The sequence below is a fragment of the Lynx rufus genome, unplaced genomic scaffold, assembly GCF_022079265.1.
Source record: "Lynx rufus isolate CCGP_SWC_20201006 ecotype Redwood Valley unplaced genomic scaffold, mLynRuf1.p SCAF_2, whole genome shotgun sequence".
Classification (NCBI taxonomy): domain Eukaryota; kingdom Metazoa; phylum Chordata; class Mammalia; order Carnivora; family Felidae; genus Lynx; species Lynx rufus.
In genome coordinates, this window is record NW_025814834.1 from 111,361,487 (window position 1) to 111,382,330 (window position 20,844).

The 20,844-nt window shown below is 55.8% G+C and overlaps 1 protein-coding gene across 1 annotated transcript in view; it reads right to left on the bottom strand.

Annotated features, from left to right (window-relative positions):
• Window positions 1–578: 578 nt before the first annotated feature.
• HS6ST1 (heparan sulfate 6-O-sulfotransferase 1) overlaps window positions 579–20,844 on the bottom strand; it is a 46,443-nt gene continuing 26,177 nt past the window's right edge. The window contains exon 2 of the mRNA XM_047084878.1: window positions 579–4,106. Within this exon, the coding sequence (XP_046940834.1) occupies window positions 3,398–4,106 (709 nt within the window). The 3' untranslated portion in view covers window positions 579–3,397. The remainder of the gene's footprint in view (window positions 4,107–20,844) is intronic.

The window sequence follows — 20,844 nt, forward strand, 5'->3', positions numbered from 1 at the left end:
GTGCCTGAGTATTCTGAGGACTGCAACTTATTTTCAAATATTTCAGAAAAACGTGAGTGTATGTGTGAGTGCATACACACATATCTGTGTGTACTCGTGTGCACGTGTTTGCGTACAGAGAGAGCAAGTGTGAGTGCAGGACAGGAAGACGCGACAAAACGTTGACCTAGGTAAATCTAGGCTAAGCGTTTACGGGTGTCCATGAACTCTTCTTTTGCCTTGTCATCTGCAAATCTTTCCAAGTTAAAAGTGAAGGAGGACGAGGTCACCGAGAAACACACGGTGTCTGCGTTTCTCAGCCTCACTTTAAGCTGGGCTCCTGTTCTCAAGTGTTGCAATTAAGGACCACTAACCCCTGCTTCGTGGCGATGACAGGTCGACCTCTTCCTTTTGCAAAGGGCTGCCTCAGGGAGAAAGTGCGTGAACTCCTCTCTTCCTGGCTGCCTGCACCTGAGGGAGCCCCCGCTCCCACGTCCATCCCCGTGCTTGGATGCTCATTTTGAAAATCAAACCCAGAAGGTCTGGCCACGCCACGCCGGGCGGATGGCTGTTACCACAGACCACAGCACACCCAAGGCTCCTTGTCAAGGGTTTATTTCATCTGCTAACATTCATTCTTGACCTAGACAAAAACAATTAGATGATTATGACTTGCTTTTCCATCATCAACTCGTTTTTCTTGTATGAATAACCAAAAGATTTCTTCTCAACACTTTTTTCTTTTTTTTTTAATAAGAAGCTATAAATAAATAAAGCTTTAAACGCTCCTGGGTTCAAGTGAAACACTTCCAGTTCCCAAAAAGGTCACAGACTCATTGCTCAGACAATTTTGCTGTCCCTGTTTCCTCCTCCAGGAGGAGATGTTGCAGGTCTGTGTGAGGAGTGGGTTGTCTGCTCACCGCGTGTTGCCTCTGTTTCCTCAGCCCTGTGCAGAGCCGCTGGGTGGGGCACCCCTTCAGTGGAGCCCCGGAAGGTGGTGGTGTTGGAGGAGGCGCTACAGGCATGAGGAGCTTTCACCTCAATGCAGGTGGCCTGAGCAGAAGTGCCGGACTGGAGGCGTGAGGGGCCGAGGGGCACTGGCACCTGGTGCTGTCTCTGGGCGCCTTGGCCTGGGTGCTGGCCCCCTATGGGACCGCTTTCCAGATGCAGCAAAGAAACCAAGGAGAGACCCGTGTTTCCGTGTGAATTGGGACAACGGATCATAAGTTAAAACATTCCAATATGTACAAAACAGATCCTACACTCAAGGGGGCACACACAGGAAGCCCACTTCAGGAGGGCCGGGTGCCCAGGGGTTCAGGCAGAACGGGGCTGAGCTTTCCACCAGGAGGTGGAATTGACCACCTCCTGATGAAAGCCACAGCAAGCCCCGAGCACCCCACGTGCTTGTCCAAGACCCCAGAGGTCTCATGAACACGTCCCACCCTCCTCCCTGGAGCACGACTGCCCCAAAGGATGAATGTCAGAACAGATCCCCCCCATGCTGACCTTCACTACCCCTTGAAAGAACCACTACACCACTTGGGCACTGGCCTGCTCAGCCTGACGCACCCACTCTGCGGGGTGATCCTGGGTAGGTGTGGTGCCCATCCCAGCCTGCTAACCACTGCCCTTGGACTAGAAGATGAAGTGGTTGGTGTAGGAAGCAGGAGGTATGGGCATCATAACCTTTGCCAGGCAGGCAAAGACTAAAAGCTACTTCTTCCTGGGTACCTCCCATTTGACAACACTGTAGTGTTTCCTGTGCTATTGAAGGTTCCTTGCTTCCACACCTCTGGGGTGGTTGAGGAGAACCTGGGGCAGGGAGGAGGGCTCCTGGTAGAATCTGCCCTCGAGGCTGCTGTCCTCAGCAGGCTGGCCGTGGCCCTCACTGCCCTCGTGAGGGAGGCTTGTAGCCCCCAGGCACGTGTGGGTCCTCACCTGGAGAGAGAGGGCACTCGTCCACCTTGGGTGTGGGACACACATTTTGATCCCAGAACCCAGGGCCTCATGTGGGGGGAGTACCCCCAGAGAAGACAGTGGCCTGGCCTCCTGGAGCACAAGACAGGTAGGGCATGGGGGAAGTGTCTACAATGGATATGGAACATGGCTTCTCCAATCTGCAGGGCTGCCAAGAACAGGGCCTGACCTGCTTGTGGTCAGGGGTTGGGCAAAAGGAAATGCAGGGAGAGGCCGGGGTGGGAAGGGCTGTGTATCTGGATACTAGGGAGCCACTGAGAGCCATTTCTTCCAACTCTGATAATCTGAAAGCCTGAGTCCCCTTCCCTGGCCATAGCAAACCACTGTGGCCCCAAGATATGATTCATGGGCAGCAGGTACAGTTGGCTGTGTTCTAGCCAATGGAGGCTTGATTGTACTTCTGCACATGTGGTTGTGGGAACAGTGGGGCATGAGCCCCGAATAAATGTCTAAGTGATGACCCTGGGGCCAGGGATAGTCTTACCAAATCTCAGAGGGTCAGAATGGTAAATGGAGCAGGGGAAACTTTCTGCCTGAGCTGGTCTGGCTTGGTGGCCCAAAGGCCAGCTTGGGTGGGGAGGTACATAGACACAGGTGGTAGCATCCTTGGACACAGCCTTCCCACTCTTTTCTTACTCTCTGTCCACAGAGGGGGACAGTGCATGTGGGCCCATCTCCTTGCAGCCCTTCTTAGCCTGAGGACTGTGGGAAATGGGGGGGAAGGGTCCCAGGAGGTGTGCTTTGATCTCCTGACCCAAAGCAAGAAGCCAGACTGTGTGTTTTGACCTTGGGCCAGAGAGAGAGTGAGCTTCCCAGGGGCAGGTCAGAGTCTTCTCAGCTTCAGGAGGGGTGGGCCCTGACCATGAAGATGGGTGAGCTAGGAGCTCCATTCCTGAGGACACCTCAAGGGGCTACCTTTCTGCCCAGAGAAGGGGCTTCACTCAGGCCCAGGGGCCCTGGGGCCACTGGAGGCCAAGGGGCTGCCTGGGTGGCCTGATCCCGGAAAGGTGCCTGGAGCTGGTGTTGGGCCCCTGCTGGCCTGCAGGGCAGAGAGCCAGCAGGTGTGCACAGTGGGGGTGGGACGCGCTCCTGGCCCAAGTCCGATCTGCACTCTCTGCTGTTTCTTGTTTTTAGACCTTCGGCTGGCCGCCGTGCGTGAGCTGGGGCCAGGAGAGGAGGGACAGTCCTGGCCTGCGCAGGCCTGCCTGCGGCATCCCTCAGGCATGCTTTCCTCTGGCCAGGGGGTGGGGGCGGTGGTTTGCACTGGCGGATTCCTCAGACCCCGCCGGGCGGCCATGTCCCCACTCCCTGACCCTCACTCAGCACATCTACCTTCTGGTGAGCGCATCTGGGACCCTCTTCCCACCAGAGTTCCGGTGGGTCAGTCCATGTGTCTGACCTCACCCCCCACGGGGCCACCCCCCACGACCGGCCACCACTACCACTTCTCGATGATGTGGCTCATGTAGTCCTCAGTGGGCACGCGGCCTGGCTCCTCGGCGTCCTCCCGCGGCAGCGCCTCCTTGGCGCGGTGCAGCAGGCGCTCCTCCCGGCTCTTGAGGCGCTGCTCCCTGCGCTCCAGCTGCCGCTTGTACTGGTACCGCTGCTGGAAGAGGTCCTTGGCATAGTCGTAGAGCTGCACGTCCAGGTCATTAAGCTCCTCGATGCGCCGGATGGTGTCCTCGTCCACCTCCACACCGCCCGCCCGCGTGCTGTTGTACTGCATGAAGGGCCGGATGAACTTGAGGTTGAACGTCCGCTCGAACAGGTACTGCGTCTTGCGCTGGAACTCCGTCAGGCCGAAGAAGGCCATGCCCCGCAGGTTCTTCTTGGCACTCTCCAGCAGCAGCTGGGCCCGCTTGCCCTCGGGGATGAAGGACAGGTTGTAGCAGCCCACCAGGCTCAGGTCGGCCAGCATGCGCACCTGGCGGTTGTTGGCCAGGTTGTAGGGGCAGTCCATGAACTCCTGCAGCGTGCAGCCCGACCAGTCCGTGCCCTCATAGCAGGGTGGCAGCTCTTCGGGCGTGGGCGTGCGCCCATCGCACATGTGCAGTGACGTCTTCCAGGTGGCCCCCCGCTGCACGTGCCGCCACTCGCTCAGGTAGCGGGACACGGGGTCTCGCAGCAGGGTGATGTAGTAGAACTTCCTGTAATGAGATAGGGACAGGGGGTAAGGTGAGGGCACAAGTGCGGGGGGGGGCAGTATCTGGGGGCCATTTGGCGGTGAAGGAGGGAGGAGGTTGGAGCTCCAAATCTGACTGCTTTGGGTCCACATCGTGGGACTTCAGGCACCTCTGATACCAATTGTTACGTTTAGTTCTCCAAATGGCGATTTCTGAATGGGAAGCCTGGGAGCTGAGATGTGACACAACCTGCAAAGGGCACCATAGTCACCATCACGTCTGCCAGGTGTAACTATCACAGGGTCCTGCAGTGCCTGGCCTCAGTGCCTCCTGAATCCTGGCCCAGGGGCTTCCCCTGGACCCCAAGGCCATCCTCCTGTGTGCTCCCTCCTTAGGAAGGACAGCCTGTCTTTGCCCTGCACTGGGGCAGACCTGCAGGAGCCCGTGCTCCCGGGGACCAGAGGCGTAAGGAAGTGCTCACAGCGGCAGGCTGCATGTGTGGGCCTGCTCAGGGCCTCCCACAGGCCCACTGCACACCTGCACCCGTGGAGGGCGGGCACCAGTAGACCACTCAACCTGGGACCCCCAGGTGACCCATAATTCATAATTATCTTGTCTCCCAGGAACTGTCTCCACCCCAGGAAGTCAGGCGTCCCTCAAGATGCCACCTCCTTGTGCTATATGCAAGGGGCGTCCATACCATTGGAGAAGTGACTCCCCATGTAACAGCCACATCCCTGTCTAGCATGATGACTGGCCTGATGTCACCAAGACATAGCGGGCAGGGGGGCTTCCAGATGTTCCTGTGACAGGCGTGGTGTGTGGTGGTCAGCCCCAGAGAGGTTCTTCCTGGAAGCCTCTCCTCCAGGGCTGGCAGAACCGGCAGCCTGTGCCTGGTGGGATGTCCCAGGCCAAGGCAAACCAGGGCTGGGGCAGGCAGCAGGAGCCCCCTGGGCCCCACACACCACTCCAGGGGGGAGAAACTCCAGGAATGCCCACTCCCACCCCCCTCCAGACAGCAGCACGGAAGCACATGCACACGAACCCCTCCTTACTGAGGCCCAACAGGGGCACCCGACTAACCCACTATCCCCCTCGCTAACCCCTTGGGGAGCTGCATAGAGCACCTCGGGGGGTCTGCTGGCAGCATGCTGATCTGACTGCACATCTCCCAGGGGGCCCTGGGGTTGGCAGGGCGACTGGCAAAAGCAAAGGCAGTGGGGTACCTCCACATGTCCCCTCAGATGGAGGAAGGGACATCTAGAAAACTGCAGGGTGGCATCTTCATTAGGGAACTTGGGACCCCCAAGCAGAGCCTGGGCAGGGGGATAGTTAGCCAGTGGCTGGGGGGCAGGGACCAGATGAAGACTGGTCCTGCAAAGCAGACTGCTGAGGAGGAGCAGGGCAGGGACTGTGCCACCGGGAGTGGGGTGGTGGCTAAGGCAGACAGCAGAGAGAGCACCTGGGCAGAGGGAGTCAGGGACCCCTTTCTTAGCAGGGAGTGGAGAGCAGGAAGGGAATCCTGACTCCCACCTGTTCCCTGAAGCCTGGGTTCTAGTCTGTTGTCTCTGCTCAGGTCCTCGTTTGATCTGGAAGCACCCTCTGCCCCTTCCCGCCAATACTGTGCCCCAGCCTAGGCTTCCAGCCTCTGCAGGCAGCTCATGTTCCAGCACCTGCAGAGGGGAGCCCTGCAACCCCACACTGGACCCCAGCTCCTGTGGAACACACCATGGTGATTCTTGCTGCTCTTGAAAGATGAACAAAGGGCCACCTGCACCCTCTGTGACCACTGCACCTCCTTCCAACCCTCCTGCTGGCTCCTGGGGAGAAATTGCAGGGCCTTAAGCTGTGTCCTCTTTCCTCTCTGCTTCATCAGCTGACTCTGGCTCATCCTACAGACCTCAGACAGCGCCACCTCCCAGGGAAGCCATGAGGTAGACAGGGCTCCCCCTTGGGCCTCTGTCACAGCAGGAACTTAACACTGACCTCTCAGCTCATTTGACCAGAGCCTCCCTCAGGGGCGGGAGTGGGCAGGAAGGAAGCTGGCTCCTGTGTGTGTGCTAAGCTGGCTCCCCAGGGTTGAGACCGAGATGGATCCAAGGATCGAAGACAGAATGTGCCTCAAGGAGGTCACCTCACGTAGCACCTTCAGCCCCTAGTGGATGAAACCAAGCCCGGGAGGTTAAGCAGTTGCCTGGAGGTCCCCAATGGCTTTGGCAGTAGGGTGGGGTGAGTGGCCAGGACAAGAAAGGTCAGTTCATTCAGGTGTCAACTTTGTAGGAATGAAGTATAAGACATTTATAAAGCCTGACCATGAGAAGTGCTTCTGAAGAGGACAAGACAGACAAGCAGACACAAAGCAATAAACACAAGGACACACCCGGAAACATGCACATAAAGAAATGCATCCACTGCTCTCACAGGTGTCCCAGAGGGGTCTTACAGGTGTCCTTAGGCCCCTTTGGGAGGCTGAGGGCTACTTGGACCTCCTCCCATTCTGTGGGACCCTGACTCCTCATATGGAAATGGGCCAGTGTGGTAGTTCCTCCTGGACACAGAAAAGCAGAGTTTGAGGTGTCCACTGACACAGAGGCATGTCCACTTGGCCCCAGCCAAGGCCAGCTGGGGGTTCAACATGGCCCCAAAGATGACCTCTGAGGGCAAGAACACACTGTGCACACAGAGCACCAGTACCGTTCCCTGAGTGTGTCCTCAGCCTTCAGCCTGGGGTCCTGCGTCAGCACTGCCCTCCATCCCACCACGGGGGTGGGCTTGGGGGAGCCCCAGCTCCTCCCAGACCCTCACCGGTCCCTGTGATGGGACCAGGACTCTCAGCCCTGTCACAGCTGGTGCCTGCAGGTCCTGGGGAGGCCGGGTATGGATACCCCTGAAGTCCTTGGCCATTAATCTGACATGTTAGCCAGAGAGGTCACGTTCACTCAGTGACCTATAGCTGCCATCTGGACAGCCAAGGCTGATGGGAGGCCTGCCCGCCCACCTGTCCAGTCCCTCTGCTCACAGCCCAAGAGGGTGTAGGGCTTGCCCAGGGTCACATAGCAGGTCTTGAGGCAGGATGAGTCCAGGCTGCCTCCTCAGAGCCCGTGGTGTGAACTGCCTGGGCCTGGTTAGACAGCTGGGCTTGTTCTGTCTGTCAGAGAGGCCTGGGTATTGGGATCGCTGAGGGGTCTCTAAGGGTACAGTCACTGCTGGTGTATCTGGCAGGCTCCAGGAGATGCAGACGAGTCTTCTGGTCCTCAGAGCTTCCTGTTCATGCTCTGTGGTGAGGCCTGAGAAGCTGACTCCCCTGGGCCCCTCGAGCTGATGCTGATCTCACAGCCCTGTGTTCCACATGGGTGCTAAGAGGAATGGCTTCTCTCCTGGCCCAGCTGGTACAAGTGGGGCTCACCCATGCTAGGGTGACTGGGAAGGGTATCAGGATGGAACATGTGGTGTCTTCTCTGTGCAAGACACCTGGGCACCCCCCGCCCCCATTTCTGTCCCCCAGGCATAGCCAGTGGTGGAGAAAAAGGGCTCAGGCAGATTCTGGAGCCTGTTTGAGGGGCTGGCTACTACCCAGCTCTTGTCTGGACAGTGTGGGAGCCGCTGCAGCAGATACACACACCCGTGGCCTGTCAGCCTCTTCAGGAACTCATGAGCCTGACGCCCACCTCCACCTTGCCCACCCTGGCTGCTACCATGACACTGCAGACAGCCCTGCCCATAGGCCTGTATCCTGGCCTGCTCCCAACTCCCCTACTCTGCCCTGTCTGTCCATTACACACACTACCAGACACACTGGCTGTTTATGTTCTGGTTTACTGTCCGATGAAAAGAAGGTATGAAGGCATTGACAAGAAGTGAACAGAAGGCAGGGTGTGGTGTGGGGGTAGAAGAACCCCCTGATCACCGACCACACCCCACAAGATGTGACCTGATGTACACTCTGTGAAGGTGCCGAGGGGCTCACGGCTCAGGGATATGAGGAACTGGGCAGGGGCCAAACAACACAGTCTGCACCCTCAGTGGTGTCCCCAGCACCTGCCCTTCCGTGCCCAGACAGCTGCCACCAGGCTAACCTAATCCCTGCCCTAGCCCCACCTCATGGGAAACTGGAGGGTCTCTGCCCCAAAGTTCTTCCTGCATGGACATCTGGGGTCCCCCATAAAACAGGGGGCTTTCTGCTTATCACTCTCCAGCAGGAGCTCATCCATTCAGATGAGCTGAATGGAGCTCATCCATTCAGATGGCCCAAGTACCAAGCAACAAGGTTTCCAAAAAAAGGGGAATGAGGAAGCAGAGGAGAGGAGGAAATAATGAGAACTGCAGTATATGGTTCATTTAGCCTGAAATGGCCAAGTGCCCAGCAAGTGAGTGTGGGGACCAGAGCCAGATTACAGAGACGGCCCATGCAGCACCTGGACAGAAGAACAGAATACCTGCAGAGGACTGGCTGTCAGGAGACCCAACTTCTCCGCAACATCATATGCTAAAAATCAATGGAGCACTGGCTTCTAGATGCTGAGAGAAAATGACCAGCGACATGTCAGACCCCACCAAACTATCCAGCAGATGTGAGGACAGAGTGGAGACAATGTAGACATGCAAAGACTCAGGACATTTATTTTCCATGAATCTTGTTTTAGGAAGATACTGGACTACGAATCTCATTTAGTAAACAACAACAACAACAACAAAAGCGTGGGAGACAGGAGCTCCAACCCAGGAGAGAGGTGGAGGGTGTCGACCGCACATCCCGCTGGGCCTCCAGGAGCAGAGGAGAAGGGGTTCCAGGAAAAACGGGGCATGAACAGATTACCTGATGCAACAGAGCATTTGTGGAAAAAAACGAATGGTAGGTACACAGGAGATCTTTGGAATCACTTGGAAAAAATTACGTCTATGAACACAGAAAACAATGCAAGTAAAAAAAAAAAAAAGATTGGGCAATTATTAATTCCAGGAAAAGCAGGAAGTAATACGAAAAAGAAAGTATTCTACTAAAATCAGAAGTAAACAGTGCTTTTAGAGACATTATAATGTAAATACTGACTATTGATTTAATAAAAACTTGAGATTTTTACTCTACTTGGAGGATGGGGGGGGGTTATGGAGAAGGATGTGCAAGGGCTTAAGAACATTTAATCTTCATCTACCCAAACAGAAAGCAAATACACAATGTTTAAATCAATAAATCAAGAAATAACACTATAAATTATTTAGAAATACAGAAGTAAATACATGAAGAACACTGAAAAGAGCCGCAAGTGGTAATTTGGGGAGGTTGGAAAGGAAAAGCAGATCTGTTGGTTTTTACTATAAGCCTCTTGGAACTATTTGTCTTGAAGTGTGTATATAAACTGTTTTAACCAAAAACATGAAAAATACAACAATGAGGAAACTGGCCAAAGAAGCATATGGAAGGATGCTCTCCTTCCTTAGTCACGGAGGAAATGACACAGTGAGCCACAATGTGACTTAGACAGGCAACGCAGAGGTGGGGCAATGCCAACTTCCAACTGCTCATGGGATGTGAGTCGGGGACAGTTGTTCCGGAGTGTCTTCACTGGAAAGCTGTGACCCAAGACTCCTCTCACAGGCGTACAACCCAGGGAAACCCTGTTCAAGTGCACTGAAGACATGGACAAGACCACCCACGGCTGCACCATTGCTGACAGCTTCACACGTCTGCCGCAGTGGCATGTGAACATAAACTGCGATATTCTTCCAACAGAGTGCGGCTCAGTAATAAATGAACAGAACAGACTATAGTTACAACAACTCGGGTGAATTTGAGAAATAAGATGTTGCAGAGAAAAAGCAAATAAAGAAAATGTAATAAAGTATGATGACACTGTTTACAGTTTCCAAATATAAACACAACCAAAGAAAATACCATTGACTGATACATATGTAGATATCGACGTCAGTTAAAAAAAGAAAAAAGGCAATGAGGGGACACACATGAAAATTCAAGGCAGAAGTCAGCAGTGGTGTGTACTGGGGCAGGAGGGTCACTGGGGTGGCACCAGTTCATGGTGGCTTCTGTCATGTGGATGGCGCCCTCACTCTTAAGGCAGGCGATGGGGGTGTAGGTGTTTATGTTTTATTTCTTATGTACGTTATGCAAATTCTTTTGTAAGTTTAGAAAACACTTTGTGATAAATAAGTTTAAAAAAGTTTTACAAACAAAACCAAGATTCGTGCCAGCAGGCCTTGCAGGTAAACTGGCATTCTTGCCAAACCGGGGTCTTGGTTCCCCAAAGTATGCCAGTCCCCTCCATCTTGCCCCCATGCTCCCTCTGCCTGCAACATCCCCCCCCTCCCACCGCCAGTGCCTCCAACTCTAGGGGTTTACTGCCCTTCGCCCTTCTTTCGTGCCCCTCTCACCTCCCCTTCCTACTTGCTAACACTCCTACAGTGAGTAGGGAGAGGTCTGTGGAGGATCCCCCGTGGACATCACCTCTTGGGATGGTGATGGTGGCTAGTTTTCCAGGCTAGCAGGGGCTGCTTTTGGCTTGTGAACTAAGCACGCATTAATGAGCTGGCTGCTCCATGACCTCTAGGAGGGAACCACCACTTCTACCAAGCTGGAACATCCAGTTGGTGTCTGGCTTCCTATCCAGGGGGGCCTTGAGGTGCAAACAGAGTCAGCACCACTCCTGGGACTCTTCAGTGGGGTCAATCCCAATGTGAAGACTCTAGTGACTTGGCTGGCAAGTTAGGCTCTGTTGGGGTGGCAAGCTTCTGGCACCTTCTCTGAGCAGAGCCCTACACTATATCCTAGCTAAAGTGGGTGGCCCTGGGACCTGACCTCTAAAACAGGTCTCTGCTGTGCCCTAGGACAGGCCCAGGATCACCCAGAGCACGTCCCAACCAGACTGTCCTGCCTGTGGCTACAGAGCAGGGCTGACAGCACCGTTACTCCTGAACAGGGAGCACACAGGGACTGGAGGGGTGGTGACCAGGCCCTGCTACATCTCCCCTCACCACCAGCGGGTGCTCAGCACCACTCATCCGGTCAGTGCCCTGGCTTGGCAAAGGACACGAACTGGCAACGCCCCCAGGTCCCTCCCAGCAGCGACAGCAGCCAAGGTTACAGGCTCACGGCATGCCAGGCACAGCCTGGGGGCAGGCGCTTCTCGCCTTTCACAGAGGAAGAGTCCCAGGCTCGCAGCTATTCAGTGTTCTAGCGCTCTGGGCTGGGTGGGGTGGGGTCAACAAGGGCAGTGGGAGGGGCAGGGAGGCTTCTCAGAGAGGGTGGGGGCACAGCCTGTCCCGACCAGAGGGAAGGGCAATGGAGGCTCAAGGGGCAGGCAGGGCCAGACCAAGAAGGGTCTTGTTCATTCCACAAGAGAACGAGTTCCAAAGGGAAAGGGCACACAGTGCAGCGTCCACATGGATTTCAAAAATAAGTCATGGGACTTCAAAGACATTTTGTGCTGTGAAATAATTCTAGTCCGCACGCCTGCGATCACTCCTGACACCCTGCAGGGCTTATCGCCTGTATCATGCATTCTTGAGTTCATCACGTTAGTTGTAATGCTTTCTGTGAACCTAGCTGCTCTGACATTTTTGTGTGCACTGGTTTTAGCACGCCCCACAGTCACGCAAGATCCTAGAGGGCAAGGAATGTGCCTTGTTCTTGGGTCCTAACACTGCTGTCAGGCAGTGGCCAGCTCCAGTCTTAAGTGTGAGTTTTTATGGGACAACTGTAGCCCTGGCCTGGGAACCCTGCTTTGTTGACAACACACAGACACTTTGGGAAAGTTCTGCAAAATGCAGCAAATGAGCTTTGAGTTCCTTCCTGGAGGAAGGGGTGGGGGGCAGGTGGGTGGGCAGCTAACAGGAGGCTCCTGCTCTGCTCCTGCGCTGGGATCAGGGAGGTGGCACCCTCTCGCTCTGTCCTCAGGAGCCCCTCTCCCTCCTGCCACCTGCCTGTGGGCATCAGGCAAGTAGTCCACAATCCTGACTTGGTATAGCTCAAACTTTATCACTTATGTGAAACCTGGGTTCATGAGGCAAGGTGACAGGTCCAAGGCCAGAGCCCACACCTATACTGTGTAACTGGACATTGCTGTCCCAGAAGCACCCACCTCCTGCCCCTCACACCAGTGGCCAGAGGATGCTTCATTTTCCCTTCTCTGCCCTGAGAGTGTGGGTCTGATCTGAACACAACCACTCCTGACTCTCCTCTGGCAGCCCAGGGCTCTGACCAGAAACCAGACTTGAAACCTGGCTCAGGCAGAGAGAAGCCTGGAGCTGGGGGCGGGGGTGGGGTGGGGAGGGTGGAGGGGATGCACAGGATTCTGTGGCTGGGGTAAGGGCCAAGTGGGCATCAGCTTGCAAGAGTCTGCCCTAATGAGAAGGGCTGGGGGGCGGGGCAGCAAAGTCGCTGCAGAAAGCTGACGGAGTGTTAGCTCCCGCAGGAGGCATGGAAGCCAGGCAGGGAGGGGATGGTAGACACACAGCAGAGATGCCTATAGGCGAGGATGTGTGGATGAGCCCGTGCCCTCCCACAACAGCACTCTGTGATCACCACTCGGCAGGGAAGAAGAGCACGATTAGGTGGCTGCCTGAGGATGGTGAGATTATGGACTCTAACATTTCAGTGTAAAATTTTCAAACTTACAGCAATGTTGGAAGTCTAGGGAACACCCACAATCCCAAGTAGGTTCCTTTAACACTATCTTTACACGTTTCTGTGTTGTCAGCAATGAGTGCACTGTTATTTAAATAACTGAAATAAAGTAACAACTCTGCTCTCTGGCATGGGGTTCCGTTGCAAAGGGTCAGGTTTGTGCTGTTCGTCCTCTATGACAAAATGCCAGCTGGCTGATGTCTCGGAGTGGCACGCTCACCTCCTTCCTGAGCTGCTGGCTCCCACGGCAGGGCTTTTGTGAACGAGGGCCCAACCCACCAGTCTCTAAACCCAGATCATGAAATAAAGGCAGATTTTTCTAGCCAGTGCCAACAGAGCTGTAGCTCCCTTATGTGGGTGAGGGCACTGTTATTTACGGTCAGAATTACAAAGTCTTTTAAAAAAAAAAAAAGACCTGCTGTATTACTTCTGGATACATAGTCAAGGGAGAAGACTAATGCTATGGAGGACCGGCCACTTTCTCCCACCTTGGTTGACTCAGGGGGTCCCAGAGTGGCCAGGGAAGCTCCATGAGGGGTACTCACACCCCCTGCTGCCCTACCTGTCACATTAGCCCTCCCAGGGCCCAGGAATCCCCCTTCATGAGGACAGAGGCCACATGATGAGGTCAGGATCTGGAGGATTAGTGCTTCACAACCACACTGAGAGGTACCTGGGAATTCAGAGGGAGGACTCCAAAGAACCTGCCCAGGTGGGTGAGAGCTGACTGCAGCACTCCAGACTTAGCTTGTGGGCTGGCTGGGGCTGGTGTGCCAGGAGCCCCGCTTGCTCTGCTTATGGTCTTACCCCAGGGCCTATGGCTGGTTCCCTCACTGGGGCCTGGGTCCATGTTATGGGTTCAGGGGTGGCCAGAGCCAGGAGCTGTGGCCTGACCTGCTGTGATTAGCTCACTGAGCTAACCCCATCAGAACTGCTCTCTGCCAACACTAAGCCAGGTGCTGGTAACCTCAGGGTGCATGGCCTGGTGGCTCCTGCAGTCTGGTCCTGCTGTTCCCGTTGGCCTGCTGGCCTTGGAAAGGGCTGCATGTGCAGGAGGGCAGCTCTGGGGAATGCAGCTCACGCAGTAAGATGACCCAGCACCGAATCCAGATGGGGGACTGATTGCCTTACAAAATGCAAGTCAGATTTTAGCTCTGATTCTCCATGATTGCCCTATGTGGGGCTGGCTGCCTCCTCCTCCTTCCTGTGACAGGAAGAGGCCTGCAGGTGCGGCTCCCCCGGGTGGGCGCCTGGCTGGCTGTCAGCTGGGTAATCTCTCCTCTCTGAACCAGGATTCTCATGTGCATCATTAACAGGGCCTGGCTGGGTGAGCAGTGCAGACTGAAGGGAGAGGTGGCAGAGTGGGAGGGAGGGAGAGGCGAATGCTGGCATGGGCAGTAGGAGGATGGCCGGGGGAGATGAGCCAGTTCCAGGCAGGACAAGAGTTACCGGGAACCTGCGAGTGAACGGATTCTCCACTGGCTCTGGCCATGATTTCTGTCCCCACACCATACCCAGTGCTGCAAGAGCAGACCCCACAGGGCCCAAGAGCATGGCACTCCTGCCAAGCCCCTGCAGGAAACACCTAGATCACCAAGTGCTGAGCTGGCAGTGGCAGGCTGGGGAGCCCCCTCTCCAAACGCACTGTAGAAAATGTCTGTGTAAGGCTATCCCTTCTTCGGTAACATGTCCACAGAGCAGCTGTGGTCAACTGACTCTGCTTCTAAAAATACCTGGGTCCAGAGAGTGGCCCCATGGCCTCAGTGATCAGTGGCTGGGTACGCGCAGCCGTGGCTAGGTCCCACCCCTCCCCCCAGCCCCTTGCGCCTTGGGACTCTCAGTGCGGAGCCCATAGCTCATACAGTTCTTGGAAAAACACCAGAACAGGCGCTCTTAGGTGAGCACAGGCTGACCAAGCCCCTCACTGATCACACAGTGACATCTGAGGTCCAGGTGACTGGGCCAGCTGGAGAGGTTGGGTGGGGGCCTTACACAGAAAGACAAATGGCTGGCCCAAGACTGGGTCCTGAAGGCTGAGCTGTGCTTGGGAAGGCACTGGCTGGGCTGGCTGGCCTCACAACTGGGATCCCTGCCCTGCCCACTTCCAACAAAGTGAGGAGGGCCTCAGCTCGCCCAGTGAGCTAAATTCCTACAGTGGAAAGGGCATTCAGCTGCAGGGAGCAGCATTCACCTGGGACCCCAGGTGACTCCTCAGGCTTAGGAAACAGCACGGAAGTCCCTGAGGAGGAAGAAGCCCAGGAAATGTTTTGTGAGGTGTGGCTGTGTAACTAAGCCTGGCCATTACGATGTGAGGAGAGACACCTTCTTCCCCCTGTTCTCTGGCTGGCTGGAGTGTAGCTGTGACTGCAGAGTGCCAGCAGTTATTTTGGATCACGAGGCAGAAAGCCCTGCTCTCTGGGGATGGGAGAGCTTAGAAACAGAACCTGGGTTCTCAGTGATTCCTATGGCTGCACCACCTGGCCTGCCTACAGTGGGCTCCTGTTCAAAAGGAGAGGAAAAATGGCTTACTTTAGTCTCTGAAACTAATCCATCTATTCAGGGCCAATGCATAAGGACCTGGGCATGATCAGAGGGTAAGCTCCTGGGGTGGGGCCAGCCTGGGGTGTCAGGGACTCAGTAGTGACTGAATTAATTAATTTGGTGAACCTTAGTGCTTTACCCTGCTCAGCCTGGACACTCACAGACATTCTGTGGAAGGAAATATTCCCATTTTGCAGATGAGAAATAAAACTGGGCCCAGAGAGGTTAAATAGCAAACCTAGCCACAGAACTGGCTGGTGGTAGTGCTGGAGTTGGAGCTCAGGCCCACCTGGACCCAGACTGAAAGTGCCTGATGAGAACCCATGGAGCCCCAGCCCCCAGCAGGCACTTAAATGTCGCTTGGCAAGGCTGGCCCCCAGCCACCTGCTGACCGCTCACCAAACCACAGCCAGAGGCAGTGGTATTTTCTTTAAGCAAACTATGAATATAATTTACAATCTATTTCCTTTAAAGTACAGTGAGTTGAGAGTGGTCTCTGTAGAGAAAAAGACACATCCAGATCTGCAGCTAGGATGCAACAATGTGGACCTGAAAACACTTTATACAGCCACTGTGACTGTTCTCCTGACACGGTTTCCCTGGAGCGTCTGTCTTGGGGAGCAGAGAGCTGGAGCCCTGACTTTGGCCCAGCCCAAGCAGTTCCTGGCTGTGGGACGCTGAGTGGGCCTCCTGGATGGGCTCTCCTATGGTCATGCACAGCCCTCCAGCTCCTCCTGCCTAACGACACATGGTCACCAACACTGCCGCAGGCACAGAGCTGGGGCAGAGACCTAACAGCACTCCTGTCCTCTGCTGGGAAGCCCAATGGGCGAGACCTGTCCCTACAGGGCTGCAGGACACATGGCTGGTAAGCCTGACTCTCACAGGGTAGAGGCAGGGAGCAGCAGGGGTGAGAGCAGGGCTGCTATGAGCCCCCACTCCCTCCCCACTGCTGTCCCACAGTCCAGCTCCCAGGGAGGAGCCTGTGCCCCTAATAACCCCCATCTGAACGAGGAAGAGGGCCTGGTCAGAGGCCTAAGTGTGTCCAGGGTACATGAACCACATGGGCCCGCAGCTCCAGATAGGTGTCTCTGATCTCCCCGCAAACAACCAAATTCCAGGTTCTTTGGGACCCAGGGTCTCCAGGATTAGCAGGGTGTGTAGGGGAGGAGTGGTACGGCTCTGGCTCCAGCATGCAGTGCACCTCCTATACCCCCCGGGCTGGTGTGCACACCTGAGCCTGGTGTTGGGCCCTCACTATTGGGAGGGGCTGTCAGAACAAAAGGACATACAAGCAGAGGTCTTGTGTGAAAGTGCCAGCAGGCCAAGGGGAGGGGACTGTGCGACTTGGGACACTGGAACCTGAGGGTGGGTTCTTCCAGCAAGCTCCTGACAGCAGAGGGACCTTCCCAGGCATCCCCTGCCTGCAGGTTCATGCACTGGCTCATCTACCCACATGGGCATCCCTGCCTGCTGTGGGCTCAGGCTGAGGCTCCACCCACCAGAGGGAGTGGTACTGGGAGCCGGGAGCTCCCACCCCTCCCCTGTGCTCCCAGGAAGCCTTCCTGGTCATGAGGCTGGGAACATAAAGGCGAGAATGGGGTGATATGAGGGAGCTCTCTGCATCCTGTCAATTGGATTTGAGGCATCTTCATGGAGGGGTCCATCCAGTGTCAGACTCTGCCAGCTCTCTCCCTACCAGGGGGCCTGGGGAGAATGATGACCCTGGGGAGCCTTACTTCCCACCTCCTGGGCCTCCCAGGTTCCTATAAAGACCTGGTGAAAGCAGTGTGTAAAAGAGCATTACAGCCTGGATGCTGAGGGACCCATAGCCCCAGGCAGATGCGAGGAGCCCAGACAGGTCCAGGAGGTGTGAGCCTGGTGATCTGTCCCCTCTCTGCCTCAGGGCTCAGCACCCTGGCCTGGGCTCCACGGTCCCCTCTGTCTGCCTTACCCTTTTCTCCTTAACGGGAGCACCTGCTGCATGCAGGACGCATACTGCTCTGCCCTCCAATAGCACCTGGAAGGGTGGGGAACGTGGCCAGTGCCAGAAGCAGAAAGGGGGGTGCCTAATTCCAACTCTGGGTCCACTGGGGCCTCGGAGGTGTGACATGTGACCTGACATCTGAAGGACAGGGAGGAGCAGCGTTCCAATAAATCCACAGAGGAGGAAGTGGAGGGGTGCCAGGGGAGGAGGGGATGTAGGCCAGGGGAGGGCACAGCCAAATGCAGAGGAGCTCGTGACTTCAATAAGGAAAGAACAGTTATCAAACAGTGGGGAAAATGAAGTTTCTGTCTTTGTTTCAAAATTCCCAGGTGACAAAATATGAAGAAAAACAAGTTGATTAGTTTAGGCTTAGAAAATAACCTCCATAGCCTCCCTCCACCTCCCCTGGCAACACGTGCAGTTCTGTGAGCGGATGACAACATCCCATCTACAAACAAGGCTAGCAAAGTTTCAGGACAGCCCTACAGGCTACTCAGCCTCTTGGCCCTGTGGCACAGAGAACTGAGGCACAGCCTGGCTGGACCCCACAGCAGGCGGCTACTTTGTGTGCATTCTAGGGGCTTGAAACCCTCACCTTCCTCTTTGGGCCCTCCTGACCAGGCAGCTTTCCTGGGGGAAGCCCAAGCTTTTTCTCCCAGAACCCCTGACCTTGGTGATCCCACTGGATCACCCATGGGAGACCCATGGGGCAGGAAGTGACTTAATCATCAGGCCAACATGCTCTATTGGGTGCTGTGGAGGCACACCCACTACACCCAAGCTGGCACAGACTGGGAGAAGATGCAAAACAGGGCTGGGGTGCCATGAGGGGCCCTCCTGGCCCAGCCTCTGTGCTGCTCACTCTCGGTTCTTTTTTTTTTTAAAGTTTATTTATTTAGTTTTTGAGAGAGACAGTGCAAGCAGGGGAGGGGCACAGAGAGAGGGAGAGAGAAAGAATCCCAAGCAGGCTCCACATTGCCAGCGTGGAGCCCAATGTGGGGCTCAAACCCACGAACCGTGAGGTCATGCCCTGAGCCGAGACCAGAGTTGGATGCTTTAACTGACTGAGCCATCCAGGTACCCTGCTCACTCTCCATTCTTGACCAGGGGTGAACCCTAACAGCATCTCAGGACACCTCTAGGACCTGGGGCTGGGCGTGCTCTAGCACGAAAGTCTGGGTAAGGCTGCTTACCCTGGAAATGCATCTCCCAGCCAAGTGCAGGGACAGGTGCCAGCGTGCACAGCCAACGTGCACGAGCCCCCAGCAGGCTTCTTGCTGGGGAGCTGTTTTCCTGATAGCACTGACACTGAGGTGCCCAGGGAGCTGCACAGTGAGGGCTGGGCCAGCCAGGCTCACAAAAGCCCCTCCTGGCAGGTGACCACAAAGGCTGTGACTGCTTGGCATTCTGGAAGCCCTGCTCAGGGAGGGGGCCACAGCCTCCCAGTGAGGCCAGGCTTGGGGCTACTCTCCGACGAACCAAGTGCAGGCCTTTCCAAAAGAAAGGGGTGGCTGATGGCATTCTGGGAGACTGCCCGCTGTCCTGAGATCCACTATGGCTGGGGTCAGCTCCCGCCCTGGACTCCCTCCTGAGCAGCACTAACGACATCCTTCTCTGACTGCACCCAGCTCCTGCTGGCTGCTCCCCGGCAGTGCCCTGCTTAAGTGGGTGCTGACCTGCAGGTGAACCCAGCCAGGCCTCCAGGTGCCATCGGGCTGTTCACGCTGCACGACGGCTGCCCGCCTGGCACCTTCTGGCTTCTGACCCCCGGCAGGCGAGACTTCCGCCACACATGCAGACCTCAGGGTGAGGGGAAGGTGAGTGTCTGCTCCTTCCCGGGTGGGGCCGGGTGCTTTCGGACTGACTCAGCCCAAGACCTGCCTCCAGAGCCTTGGCCTCTGCTGGTTGCCAGCTTGAACCCCGGCCGATGGCTCGCAGGCCTCTGCTGAGGCTCCTTCCCTGAATCCTCACAGCCTGTACTTGCAGACCTGCCACAGCCACATGGGCCCAAGGAGGAAGAGGCGAGGGCCCGTGAGTAAGGTGGGAGGTGGTGTCAGGCCCTGCTAGGGTGTGCAGCATGTGTGTCAGGAACGCCCGCTCCTGCCGTTTGCCAGGCAATAGCAGCTTCTGGGTCTGTGCGCCAAGATACACCCTATAGCCAAGACAGAGCACCGAAGGCCCGCGCAGCACGCTGCAGCTCAGTGGACACTGTCCCTGCCAGGCTGCAGACAGCTCAGGGCTTAACCCGAGCTCAGGGCACACGGCTTGATACCTGTGCCCAGCAACTCCATGCCAACTGGACACACAGCCTTTCTGGGGACTCTGCAATGACACAGAAGCAGAAGCATGTGCTGGCTGAGGAGAAGCACCACTTCAGGGCTCGTGTCATGACTTGATGCCATTTTGGAGAAACATGAAGATGGGACAGAAATATAACAGGCCAAACGCAAACAGGGCTTGTCCCAGGGCCTGGAGCTCTCGGTAGCTTTGTCTTCTGCTTTTAATTTTTCTCATATTCTTCCAATTCTATACAAACAAGACACAAAGATTAAAAGCCCTTTATGTACCTGATCTAATAGGATTTTCTCACAGGAGGGGCAGAGTCAGAAGCCTGGCAGGCTCTGGGCCTCCCAGGAGCCACTAGGATGTCTCTGAAACCATGAGGCCACCAGCTGTCTGCTTTTCTGGGGGTCAGGAGGGCCGGGGCTGGTCTGAGGACCACTGGGACTCCCTTTAGGCTCCACCCGCTGACCCCACAGCTGGTGTCCGGTCCCACGGAGCCTCTGAACAGACAGGAGGGGGCTGATCCCCCCTCTTTCATGCGCACACATCACCTGAACAAGCACACAGCGTGCTGGGGAAGGATGGCTTTACATGCTCTCTGAACGTAAATTATTTTTCCCCAGACACAGAAAATCAGATGTCAATGGCACACTCTAGACAGAACCATCTGATGCCCAAATTAACTTCAGTGTCCCACTTTCTGCCACCCTGTGGTCCCTGCTGACCCAGCTCTGCTCTCCCAGGTAGGGCGGCTACCTCTGGCTGATGTGCTGGGAGAGCCGCCACCTCAGCAGCAACCCCTGGTCCTGGGGACTGGGGACACCGACGGATCTAGAACCAAGAGACCCTCTACCAAGTGCTTCAGTGGGGGTGGGAGGAGAGAGGCTGATGCTTGCTGTAAGGAGCAGGGCCTAGCAGGCACTAACTCGCTCTATTCTTACGACTTTTGGGGTGAGCACCACTATTCAATTCCCTCTGGCAGATGGGTAAACTGAGGCTCAGGAGAGCTTCCTTAGCCAAAGTCTCCCAGCTACCAGGGGCATCCACCCTGCTGAGCAACCCCAGATGCAGGGTGTCTGAGAGGAGCTGGGCAGGGTGCCCACAGGTACAGTGTGTGGTCTTTCAACTTGTCATAGGCTCTGCCACTTAGCAGCTGCGTGGCCCTGATAGGACCCAAGGAATGCCTCTACTGTGTTTTCTCACTGCACAATATGGATACCATGCCTTCTAGAATGCATAGCACAGTGCCTCACACAGGGATGCCCATGCCAGGGCCCTTGAACCCAGCCATGAGGGAAGGAGAGAAAAGCTCT